We start from the raw sequence: 13,096 nt of genomic DNA, 5'->3' as shown, positions 1-13,096 counted from the left end.
TACTTTTATTGGACACACTTTCTCTTTTTGTGATATGATCACAAGAAGAACATGCATGGGATGAAGGAGGTAATTTAAAACTATAGCTGATTTCTAAGAAAGAGCACTTTTTAAAATTACTGCAGGTATTATCAACCTTTTTCCATTATTACTAATCTAGATGGTTGTATTTTTATTGAAAGTTGCAACCAGCTGGCAAGAAATATATTCAGAAATTATAAACAGAACTATTTATAAAGAGTGAGACTAATACTTGAACAAACAAGGGAGAAAATCAAAGAATGTAATTAAGTCTTAGGGCTCACATGCAACTCAAAATCCATTTTTGGAATTTAAGCTGTCCTCTGCTCTTCAATTGGGCTGCAACCTTGCGGCTGCCCATTTTTCTTTTCATATATTGCCCCACTTATTAATCACAGTAGCACGAATTAGCTTTGTGACCATCAGAATATAATAGGCTTGGATATCGTGGCACCAACTTAAAAAAAAGTAGCATCATTGGGGAAGGGGATACTATGGGGCAGGACACAACACAATGACCTGTATTTTGCGGTTAGTATTACGATGTACTGAGTACGCCGTCATACCACCTTTGAAATGAACCGCAGCTAAATCCCCACCTTGCGATCTGTCAAGTTCCATCTGTGCTTGATGCAAACAGGTGCAGGGCCTGTTTGCACAGCATAAGGGGATACCTTCGGACAAATCCAAGTAATTTAAAAAGCTATGAGAGGCCGGAAATGGAAGCATTTTAGGATTTTGTCCATGAAAAGTTTGGAGGAAGCAGTTGCTACATTGAGGGTTTTTGGAGGAAAGGGGGGAAAAAAACCCTCATTATTGGAGCCTTGCGGGATTTAATGTGCATAAACATCTACTATAATGAGACCCCTCTTCTGTTTGCAGCACCGGCCCACATGACCCAGGTACGCTTCCACACACGTTGCGCCCCTGGGATTGGTGGGCCACTACGCTGACCTCTACTACGCAGCGTCTGCCAGCAAGTTCTTGAAGGAGCCTCCCCATCAGCTAAGTTCGCATTCCGTTGAGAAGTATAGACAGCATTTTCATTCATTTCAAAGCCATTTTCTAATTATTATTTATGTTCATGCTCTTTGAATAATCCCTGACTCAAGTTACATGCGTGACCAAAACCAATTCCGTATTTAGGGAATGCTGGCAATTGTGAGCAGCCATTTCTGGAAGGGTGAACTGGCTCCAAATGTGGGTTAACATTTCATTATAACCATCTCAAAATCAAAACAAAGGCCAATTTTTTATTTATTCGTTCACAGGGTGTGGGCATCACTGGCGAGGCCAGCATTTATTGCCCACCCCTAATTGCCCTCGAGAAGGTGGTGGTGAGCCGTCTTCTTGAACCGCTGCCGTCCGCGTGGTGAAGGTACTCCCACAGTGCTGACTTTGTCGTAGCAGTTGTATACGACCGAGTGGCTTGCTAGGCCATTGCAGAGGGCAGTTAAGAGTCAACCGCATTGCTGTGGGTCTGGAATTATGGACACCAGCAAATTCTGACTGCATGAGATTGACTTTGAGGAAGAAGGGATATGGCCATATTAATATACAAGTCTAAATTTTCTTTTCAAATCCATACTCTGTTCCTCTTTCCAGTTAATTTTCGCTCCATCTGTTCTTGACCACATCCTTTTCAAGCTCTAATCCACTGTGCTCTCTCTTATGGCTAACTTTTATTATATCTAATCCTTCGCACACTCTTTTTGGCTTCCTTTTTTCTCTATACAATTCTTTTTCTAAGCTTTTGCCCCCTTATTTGCTTTTAATTCAACAGATTGCCTTAATGTTTAGTATGTTGTGCAATAGTTCACTTGGTTACTTAGTGGAAGGAGTAGTACAGTATGGCAATTACAGAGGAGTTTCCCTGCTGTCTGCCACAGGGAAAATCATCGCAAGAATCCTCCTCAATCGCCTTCTCCCAGTGGCCGAAGAGCTCCTCCCAGAGTCGCAATGCGGATTCCGCCCACCAAGGGGCACAATGGACATGATCTTCACCGCACGTCAATTACAAGAGAAATGCAGGGAACAGCACCAACCGCTGTATATGGCCTTCTTTGATCTCACAAAGGCCTTCAACACTGTCAACCATGAGGGATTATGGAGTGTCCTCCTCAAATTTGGCTGCCCTCAAAAGTTTGTCACCATCCTCCACCTGCTTCACGACGACATGCAAGCCATGATCCTGACCAACGGTTTCACCACAGACCCAATTCACGTACAAACCTGGGTCAAGCAAGGCTGTCTCATCACACCAACACTCTTCTCGATCTTCCTTGCTTCAATGCTCCATCTCACCCTCAGTAAGCTCCCCGCTGGATTGGAGCTAATTTACAGAACAAACAGGAAACTGTTCAACCTCCGTCGCCTCCAGTCCAGATCCAAGGTCGTCCCATCCTCTGTCGTCGAATTACAGTATGCAGACGATGCTTGCATCTGCGCTCACTCAGAGGTCGAACTCCAAACCATCGTCAACACCTTCACTGAAGCGTACGAGAGCATGGGCCTTACAGTAAACATCCGTAAGACAAAGGTCCTCTACCAACCTGCCCTCGCCACAGTACTGCCCCCCGATGATCAAAATCCATGACAAGGCCTTAGACAACGTGGACCACTTTCCGTACGTTGGGAGCCTACTGTCAACAAGGGCAGACGTCGATGATGAAGTCCAACACCACCTTCAGTGTGCCAGTGCAGCCTTCGGTTGCCTGAGGAAGAGTGTGTTTGAAGACCAGGACCTCAAACCCGGCACTAAACTCATGGTCTACAGAGCAGCAGTGATACCCGCCCTGCTGTATGCCTCAGAGACATGGACCATGTACAGCAGGCACCTCAAAGCACTGGAGAGGTACCACCAATGCTGCCTCCACAAGATCCTGCAAATCCATTGGCAGGACAGGCACACCAACGTCCGTGTTCTCGCTCAGGCCAACATCCCCAGCATCGAAGCTTTGACCACGCTCGATCAGCTCCGATGGACGGGTCACATTGCCCGATAAGAGACTCCCAAAACAACGCTCTACTCTGAGCTCCAGCACGGCAAGAGAGCCCCAGGTGAGCCAAGGAAATGCTTCAAGGACACCCTCAAAGCCTCCTTGAAAAAGTGTAACATTCCCACCGACAGCTGGGAATCCCTGGCCCAAGACCGCACAAAGTGGAGGAGAAGCATCCGGGAAGACGACAAACACCTAGAGTCTCTTCGCCGGAAGCAAGCGGAAGCGAAGCGCAGGCAGCACAAAGGGCGCACGTCAAACCAAGCACCCCACCCACCCGCCCCTTCAACCACCATCTGCCCCACCTGTGACAGAGACGGTAGGTCCCGCGTTGGACTCATCAGTCACCCGAGAACTCATTTTTAATGTGGAAGCAAGTCAACCTCGGTTCCGAGGGACTGCCTAAGAAGACGACAACAGTGTGGCACAATGATACATTTATTTTGATGAATTAGGAGAGAGTTTAGAGGAACAGAATTTGGGTCAATCATACGGAATGGACTTCAAACCAGTTGAAAACATTCATACTTGATGTGAAGCACATAAAAAAGTGCCTTTGGATAAATAAACCAATAATCAGGTATAATGTCATGTTGGAGCTATATATTGTAAGTATTGGTGAAGAGTCATAAAAGTAGAGAATGTAGTCGTACTGCCTTATTTGTACTACCTGGAAGATGCAGGAGTGGCAGGAGGAATTGAAGATTGATGGCCAGAAGTCCTGTACATGTGTGTTTGAGCAGTTTATTCAGTACACTCATCTTGAGACCAATGTTATAAGTTTGAAGCTTTCCAAAGCAGTTTTTAAAACTAGGTTATAAATATGATGATTCTCAGTGAAGCTTGTCTCTCGTCAATAGAGGAGCTAGATAGCATAGCCCAAACTGAACACCTTGGCAGCGGATCACAGTTCTATATCTAATGGACTGCTACAGCTTTTTTAGCTGCCTGAATAATATTATCCACACTAACCTGAGAACCATCTCTGAATGACAGAGATTTGAGAAACAGCAACAGTAATGCTAATGTTGGCATCTTATTAATGAATGAACTTGACGAAATGGGCCGAATGAAATGTCAGTCTCATTTGAAGATACCCTGCCTATATGTATGTATCTAGTAAACACCTTTTCTGGGAGAAGGAGATAACGTTGTCATGTATGGAAAAGATCACAATCTTAAAATGAAAACCACTGGGGACTTTATGACAGGCTGAGTGAAGACAGGCATTCTCAGCAAGTTAGAGGGACTCTAACATTTAGTCAGGTTTTGTTGGAACTGAAGCAAATTATACTCTCCAAGATTATTCTTGTTAAGGTCCCTAAAGCAGCTTTATTTTTATTTTATTTATAAAAAAGGGGGTAGAGGGAGGGAAGAAAAAAATACTTAATTCACATCACTACTTTCTGATTTCAGAATTTCTGTGGAGATGACCAAATATAAATCTCAAATGCTAGATAACAGCAAATCTAGTCAGCTTTTATTAAACATGGTTATCTTAATTAAATTCATCCCAGACTGATTCTATTATATTTGCATTCTCAAACACAAAGAAAGTCAAAATCAAATAACTACACTTACACATAATAGATGTGACACTGACGAGCAGACTCGGACGCACGTGTTGGTCAACTTCAGACTCTTCCAGTTCCGAGGGGATTTGCTGGCCTGGCTGGGGAGTGCCAACAACTTGATGACAACAATTTTTCTGTTTTTCCAGGTCCTCTTTTTCTCTTTGTGCATTAGTCTCATTTACTTGCTGACTCCTTTCCCGTCGCCACTTAATTAAGGCTACTCTGTCTCGTATTGACTTGGCAACAATCTTGGAATCACATTCTTGAAAGAGGCCAGAGTCAATCTGCAACCAAAACGTCAATATTGAATTCAATGTTATAATATACAAAAATGTTCTCCCAATTACATGAGTGTCTGATGGACAATATTAATAAAACAATTCAAGATTACTGCAAATTTCAGGTTTAGCCAATGCTCTCAACTTTCAAACTCAACTTATCTCGCTCATTCATTTTAATAATACCTGTACTACAAAATAGAACAATGTTCAAAAACGTACCATGGATATAAAACTGAAGAGTTTACGATTCCACATTTGATAGGGCTAAAATTGAAAAGTAAGCAACTTAAAGACCTGCTGCTACCATTAATATCCTTAAAAAATTTAAACAATCTTTCATTCCCACCTTAAATACTTTTCAAAATTTGAACGGAGTGCTGAGTATATTGAGGATAGTGATTAAAAGGAGTTATTGAGCTTGACAATGTGAAAAGGCAGTGTTAAATATCAGTAAAGGTAAAATCGTGAACTGAAAAGAAGCATGAAGGTTAACCATCACTATCTCCACCTGTAGCAATGAAGGCAGGCCTTACCCCGCAGATACTCAACAAATCCAGCTTGCCTGGACAGCTGTGGCCTAACAGGTGCACAAGTTCCAGTCCTACACCCACCTTCGGCTATTCTGCACAGAAAGCCTGGAGGCCACACAAGCTATGACCAGCTGCATTAACTTCAGTCTGCTGCCCAGTGAGCAACAAGATCAGCTGTGGTAAAATCCGCTCTCGCCCTCCCCCAAATAAAAATGTGGGCAAAATACCTGTAGGACATCTGCTTGCCAAATCAGATATTCCACAGGCTGCATCTGGAACGGCACATCTAGCACAGTGTCTGGGCTCCCTTAAGTGCTCACATCATTAGTTTCTTAACTAGTCTCTTGACCAACCCATTAGGGCAACGACCTCAAGAGAACATTGTGTGCACCCAGCAAATAATGTGCCCCACTCCTTCCTGACACTTCCTGTTTATAATCACCTGCCAACAATCAAGACTCACTCCCATGCTTGTGCAGTGCTAACCAACTGCACCTAACTGAATAGATTCCCTGTACTTGTCCAAATGCAACCTGACTTCAGGTGCATCATGTCTCTTCGAGATTTGCAAACTCTGTAGAGTTTTTTAAAAAAATATAAATGCACACTTGTCTAGCACTGCTTGTGCCACAACTGAATACACCAATTTGGCTTGCTTAAGTGACCAAATATAATCAAATTGCAGGACCTCTACTAATAGCAAAACAAACTGCGGATATCTGAGGATGCAGTGTGGAAATGGAGGGAAATTAGCTGGTTGTTTCACAATTGTGCACTAACTGTGGCTCCTGCTACTCATTAAATTGAGAGCTTCAATGGCGCCATTACAGAAATGTGAAAATATGCACTTTTCGATCCACAGCATAAAGTCAATCTCTGTGGTTTCTTTTCTAGCAGACACTTGTTATGACACAGTTTACTACCAAGCACTTAAAAGGATAGGTTATTATAACAAAAAGCTACACTGTAATTATTTTACTCACTCCTCCACGACGGGCACTGTTTAAAAATTTTAAAACATGGAATGCATTCCCAGCCCATCGCGTATGCGCCCGCTGCCTAGAGAGGCGGGGTACTTCATTAACATATTGAAATTAGGCTCCTGTGTTGCAATTGGGAGCCCAATTTAACAACTGCCACGTGGGTTTCCCAGGGCTTGGCAGCAAATAGGAGGCAGGAGCTGCCAGCTCAAGAAGGAAAGTGCCTTTTACAGTGGGCCAGAAGGAGCAGCAGTGCTCCCCCTCAAATGAAGCCTTCGGCCTCCCCTCTGCCTATCGCAGACCACCCCAACTCTCGTTCCCTACCTCACGCAATCGGTGACCTCCTTGCCCTGCCCCCTCCCACCCCCAAGCCCCAATCTCTTGTTCCCTCCCTTCTCCAGATTGCCGGGGACCACCCTCCCAAGGGTCCACGGCTCTGGGCCGTGGGGTCCTGCCGCAGGTTTTACCACCCAGCAGCCAGCCAGCCTGTCATTTTGGCTGGCTGCCGGGCAGGATGTGGAAGAAAAAGTTATAATGAGGTCCTGCCGTTATAATTTGGCAGGATCTCTGTATGCTGTGTTTTGATCTTAATTTGAAAAATAAAGATGAACAAAGTGTCCGAATGCATCAATGAGCTGTGAATGGGATATGATATAGAATCAAAGACAAAATTAGAATTAAAGGTTTCACTTGGTGGCATAGCAATTATATATTGATGAAATAACAAAGTAAGGGAATGATAGCAATCTCGTTTGCCCAATGGAAAAACAGCTCATTAAGTAAGGAAACTCGTTTATCAACAGAAGTTATTGATAAGGACAAGTTCAATTAAATACTTCATATACGGAGTTGTATTTTAACTTTGTATAAAAATGTAGTGCAGAAACGTGTGGCTTGTCACCTGGCCGGGGTGGGGGGGTTGTGAGAGAAATATATAAAAAGGTGGCAGTTTGTTCAGAAAACTTGGATTTGAAAAAGGTTTGACCTGGCCAACCTGTTTGCAGAGCTCAGAATTGTGACACGTTTAAGTCTCCACCTATCCATGTCCTGGTGTGGCTGTAAGCAATGTTCCCTCGAAGCTGTGCAACTACGCAGATACAGTGTCTGAGGCCCCACACAGACCGCGCACCGGCTTTTGCATTGTAAAAACCACACGTGCAAAATTTAAATGGGCCGTGCACCGAAAAATAATTACAGGGAACATTAGTTTTAAGTACTATCTGCTAAGAGTAGGTTAAGTATGACTGCATGTACTGCATGCTTAGTAATCTATACTTAATAAACTATGAACACCGACCTCAACGTGCAAGAACCTTATTGATTTGAGGAGTAGATACAAGAGCTAATTATAAATAAAAACCATCCTCTAACAATGCTATGAGACATTTAAAGAGCTTCTCATTCACTGTCTATGATTTCCATTAGCTTTGACACAGTTGACAGTGAGAGTACTGATGTGTAGCTAGCAGGGTTTGTTAGTGACCCTTTTTGTGGAGACACTTGCTGCTTTCTGCTCCAATGTGATTGCCACTGACTGTTAGAGCTAACTGAAATAGCTAAGCCAGATCTAACTGAAATAGCTAAGCCATAGTACACTAGCTCCAAAGATATAGAAGTGGCTAGTTTAATAGACAGGGCTTTGGGAATCCTAGCTCTCCATGCTAGAGAATGTAGCTTTTCCCAAATCAAGCTTTTACTTGCACCAGACCTTGATCCAGCAAACTGGACTGCTGTGCTTTAAAGGAAGCTTGGATTTCAGATTCTTTTCCAGCAAATGCAGTGTTGAACAATTCAATTTTAAACAGATACAAACTGATTGTTTAAGGTTGGTGATCTCCCCCTTGACAGGGCATTTTTCTTCACCACACCTTTTCACTCTGTAGGCCATCGATGCCCACAGATCCAAGCAGATAACCTCCTCAAACGTCTCTATTAAAACTGCTTGAAGTGAGAGAGCAAACTCTCTTGCCCTGCAGAGAAACATCCCCATCAGCATCTTGGCTAAGCACAGGAACTGTGTGTGTGGACGGTTGGAACATTCAAAAGGGATAAGAAAGTGAAGACGCAAGCAATCCATGCATCATCTTGGCAGACTATAAAAACAACTTGTTAATTCGGGATAGAGCTTTTTAAACCACATACCTTTGTTACTCAGGGTGTATTAGGTATCAGGTTGGCTCTATTGGTAATACTCCTGTCTCTGTCAGAAGGTTGCGAATTCAAGCCCCATTATGGACTTGAGTACATAATCCAGGCTGACATTTTAGTGCAGTGCTGAAGGGGGTGCTGCATTGTTGGAGACTCCCTTTTCTGGAGGAGACAAGAACTGCCTATTCAAAGAATAGTAAAGAGTTCTTCTGGTGTCTTAACCCACATTCCTCCCTTAACCACCACCAAAAACAGATCAACCATTCATTCATTTTCTAATTGTGGGATCTGGTGCATTTGCCTGCATAACAATAGTGATTGCATTTCAAAAGTAATCCAGTCCTTGTAAAATGCTTTGGGATGTTCCATGAATGTGACGAGGCACTATATAAATTCAAGTTATTTTTTCCATTTCTAACCAAGCTTTACCTTGCATTAATATTAGTATATGAATCTTACCATTTCTTGTGCAACATCATCAGGATTGTCTTTATTCAAGTCAAAACTGAACTCAATAGCCCCATTGTCTTTGGGCTTGCCCTTCAGCTTCTTAGGATCTTCAACCCAGAGTCTCATTGCTATTGAACTTTTTTTCCCATCATCTTCTTCAGCAAGTTCAACCCTTACCCCAGTGCCCTCCGCAAAGAATGCATGATTTAATAGATCCTTTATAGCATATCTGGAAAACAATGCAACAGTCAATTATTCAGCTTGAGGTAGAGTTTCTGCTTTGAGCACAATCGGCAATCGGGGCGCAAATTGCGTCAGTTTTGAGAAGTGCTCCCCCCCACCTGAGTTTCTGCTCAAACTCATTTGCATATCGCCAAATGCAAAATCTGCCATGAACCAGTGCAATCAGATAGTGATTTGGAACGTATTTCTTTTTTAATTTTGCTTTAAAAAAACATTCCTCGATATATTTAAGTGTGTTAATTTGGTGCAGTTTGATTAATACAGCTGAAAATGGTTCCATCACAAAAAAATCAGCGTTTTTAATCACCGTGTCAATGAATGTTCCTTGTAATTTTTTTTGGCTCTGCACAGGTCATTCAAAATACTGCGCATGCATGGTTTTTACTTCGAAAAGCCGACTGCACGTGTTCCCTGGAGCGCCGCGCAGCTTACAGGGAACATTGGTGTCAATCCAACAAGGGTAATGCAGTAGATGTAATTTATCTGGATTTTCAAAAGGCCTTCAATAAGGTACCCCATAATAGACTGATGAACAAGGTCAGAGAATGCAGAGTCAGGGGACAAGTGGTAGAATGGATTGCTGGCTGGCTTCAGGACAGAAAGCAGAGAAGTAGGAGTAAAGGGTAGCTATTCATAGTGGCAGAAGGTGGGTAATGGTGTTCAACAAGGATCAGTGCTGGGACCATTGCTGTTCACAATTTACATTAACGATTTAGACTTAGGAATCAAAAACACAATTTCTAAATTTGCGGATGACACCAAATTGCAGGGGATAGTCAATACTGAGGAGGACTGCAACAAGTTACAGAGGGACAGAGGGACATTAATAAATTTGCAGAATGAGCATATAATTGGCAAATGAAATTCAACACATAAATGTGAGGTATTACATTTTGGTAGGAAGAATAGGGAGGTCACATCACTTGGAGGGTGCGAGTCTAGGTGGGGTTCGAGTCTAGGTGGGGTTAAGGAACAAAGGGATCTAGAAGTACAAATACACAAATCACTAAAAGTTGCAACACAGGTTAGCAAGGCCATAAAAAAAGCAAACCAAACACTAGGGTTTATTTCTAGAGGGATAGAATTGAAAAGTAGGGAAGTTATGCTAAACCTGTATCGAACCTTGGTTAGACCACACTTAGAGTACTGCATACAGTTCTGGTCGCTATATTATAAAAAGGATAGAGAGAAGATTTACAAGGATGATACCAGAAAGGTGTGGGTATACATATCAGGAAAGGATGAACAGGCTGGGTCTCTTTTCTCTTGGGGAAAAAAAAGCTGAGGGGTGACCTAATAGAGGTCTTTAAAATTATGACAAATGTTGAGAGTGGATAGAGAGAGAATGTTTCCACTTGCGGGGAAGAGCATAACTAGAGGCCATCAATATAAGATAGTCACCAAGAAATCCAATAGGGAATTCAGAAGAAACTTCTTTACCCAAAGAGTGGTGAGAATGTGGAACTCGCTACCGCAGGGAGTGGCTGAAGCAAATAGTATAGAGGCATTTAAGGGGAGGCTAGATAAGCATTTGAGGGAGAAGGAAATCAAGGGTTATGCTGATAGATTTAGATGTGGAAAGACTGGAGGAGGCTCGTGTGGAGCATAAACTGGTTGGGTCGAATGGCCTGTTTCTGTGCCGTATATCCTATATAATTAGCCATACTGATCTACTGCAGGGGCAGAAAGGAAAATGTAGTGAAGAAATTAGAGAATTGAAGCTGGGGGCATGGCCAGTTTTATGGACGGGGCCGGCTTCTAGCGCGACTTTAAAAAGACTAGCGGGAAAAAAAAAAACGCAGAAACTATTTGCGCTGGACATAATTTGCACTTAAAATTCCACCATCTTTTGCATGGGTTATGTCAATTTCATGCGAATTGCACTGAAAAAACGAGTGGAAACTCCACCCCCTTATGTTTATTCTCTTTGCAGCTGTACTTCAGATTTCAGATGTGCTAAAACCTTTACATTCTTGTCAAGAGTTAAACTTTAAAAAAAATTCTGACTTTACAGAAGCTATAAAACCAGTTAAAAATGTTATTATACAAGCAAAACAACTGAGTTTATTGGGGAAAAGTATGTTTAATGCTTTGTGGATGAACTACTTGACTAAATTCAACACAAATAACCAAAAAGTACTCCCAAATTTGTTAAATCAGAGTATTCATACACATGATTAATACGGGACATAAATGTTGCATTGCACCATTCCATGTTGAATACAGTATATTGTTCTTTAATAATAAATATTAAAGGCAAAAAAAACACTTTGTAAACTAAGTCAAGGACCCACTGATAACTGGCTAAAGAACATTTACTGCAAATGCCTTGTTAATATATAGTAATCAGTTATCAGGTCTGACAAAGTATTTTGCAATTATACTCTTGTTCATGATTTTGTTACAAACCTTTCTTCTTTATTTTGGCAGATGCATTCTCCAATGATCTCTTTTATTTCTGGATCTGTGACCTTGCCAAAACTTGCTGGTTTTACACCCTGAAAATTTAGAACAAAGTTGCACAAACTTAGTGACTTTTACTATTTAATCTCAGAGAAATATTATCCAAAGCATTCAAGATCAACTACCAAAATCAACAGAAATTTCAAACAGTAGAGTATAGTTTCTTAAGTGTGGATTCTCCATAATTGTTGGTATCCTCAAATTGCATTGAACTCCATTATTTTAGTATTACTACAGTAAAATTAGTAATTCACTAAAATGATCTTGTTTCAAAGGGAATACTTCTTTACAATAACACTTTCCATTTTTAGATGCGCGTAGACGAGATGGAACTTCAAATGAATATTTTGTTGGCAAAAAGTTGAATAAGTAAAAAAAAACTAAACGTGGAAAAATAAATTTAAAAAGCCAAAACACAAATTACTACATAAAAAACCATGTGCTATATCTCGCACATTGGTGCCCTAGAAAATGTGACAACTGCAAAATATGCTTATTGGTTAGCTATCAATTTTCCAGCAGAAACTCAAAGCATATATATATTATATTATTTTGAATGAAAACATACTTCATTCACTGTAACAAAACTTTAATCCTCCCGTCACTAACATGTGAATTAAGCACCTCTGGGACGTCAGCGACACCAAGTGATCTTTTCTCAGATCCAGGAAGAGGCTGTATTGCAAGCTGTCTGGCTCACTTTATGGAGAAAAGTACAATAGGTCACCTATTGTAGGTCCCCTGACCCCATCTCACAAACTCAACAACACACCCCTACAGAGGGAGGAATGGATTCTTGCCAGTCAGAACACTATTGATCTCCAGGTGTACAGGATAAATAACCCAATTCAAAAACACTAAAGACAGGATAATCTTTGTCTGGCCGAGTTGCTCCCATCAGTGCCTCCCCTAGACCTGAAACTTGTTAAATTACTGTACAAATCTGCACAACTATGCAGTCAATATACCTGCCTGTAAATGCTGTTGAGTACATATTGCTATACAGTATATAGCTATATCAGCACACAAAACAGTGCAAGATTCTTCTCTTTGCTTATTAATTGACCATTGATTGTTAAATATTTGCTAGTTTTCCTCTTTTAACTTGTTATCTTTGTAACATTTGGTATAGTGAAGTACTTTCGTTTACATTTTATTTCATTGCCTTGAGCATATCCACAGTTTATACTTTGGGAGCTCACCATCAGACTGCTCAAGTCCAATAATTGCACTGGCATTCTACTTGGCACTTGTTTGCACGTTATGCGATTTTGCAATCAAGTCCTTTGGCATGGATATGAACTTTAATTTGCTTTTATTTATAGCTTTGATAATGCAAAGTTACTTTCCATCTCAAGCCAATATCGTCTCCTGCATCAACTGATAACCTATTTTCAAGATAGAGGC

General features: G+C 41.5%; 1 protein-coding gene across 7 annotated transcripts in view; it reads right to left on the bottom strand.

The window, feature by feature from the left end:
• Positions 1-13,096, bottom strand: part of LOC147111119 (serine/threonine-protein kinase WNK2-like) — a 204,809-nt gene that overhangs the window by 97,602 nt on the left and 94,111 nt on the right. For all 7 annotated transcript variants that reach the window (XM_086001680.1, XM_086001682.1, XM_086001683.1 and 4 more), the window contains exons 5-7: positions 11,636-11,724; positions 8,993-9,212; positions 4,602-4,878 (exon numbers count right to left, since the gene is read on the bottom strand). In XM_086001680.1, the coding sequence (XP_085857806.1) occupies positions 4,602-4,878; positions 8,993-9,212; positions 11,636-11,724 (586 nt within the window). The remainder of the gene's footprint in view (positions 1-4,601; positions 4,879-8,992; positions 9,213-11,635; positions 11,725-13,096) is intronic.

This window comes from Somniosus microcephalus, chromosome 11 (assembly GCF_052327205.1).
Source record: "Somniosus microcephalus isolate GS21.2 chromosome 11, FLI_Smic_1.0, whole genome shotgun sequence".
In the NCBI taxonomy this organism is placed as follows: Eukaryota; Metazoa; Chordata; class Chondrichthyes; order Squaliformes; family Somniosidae; genus Somniosus; species Somniosus microcephalus.
The sequence above is the reverse complement of the archived record's forward strand: the minus strand, read 5'-3'. Positions and strand labels throughout refer to the sequence as shown.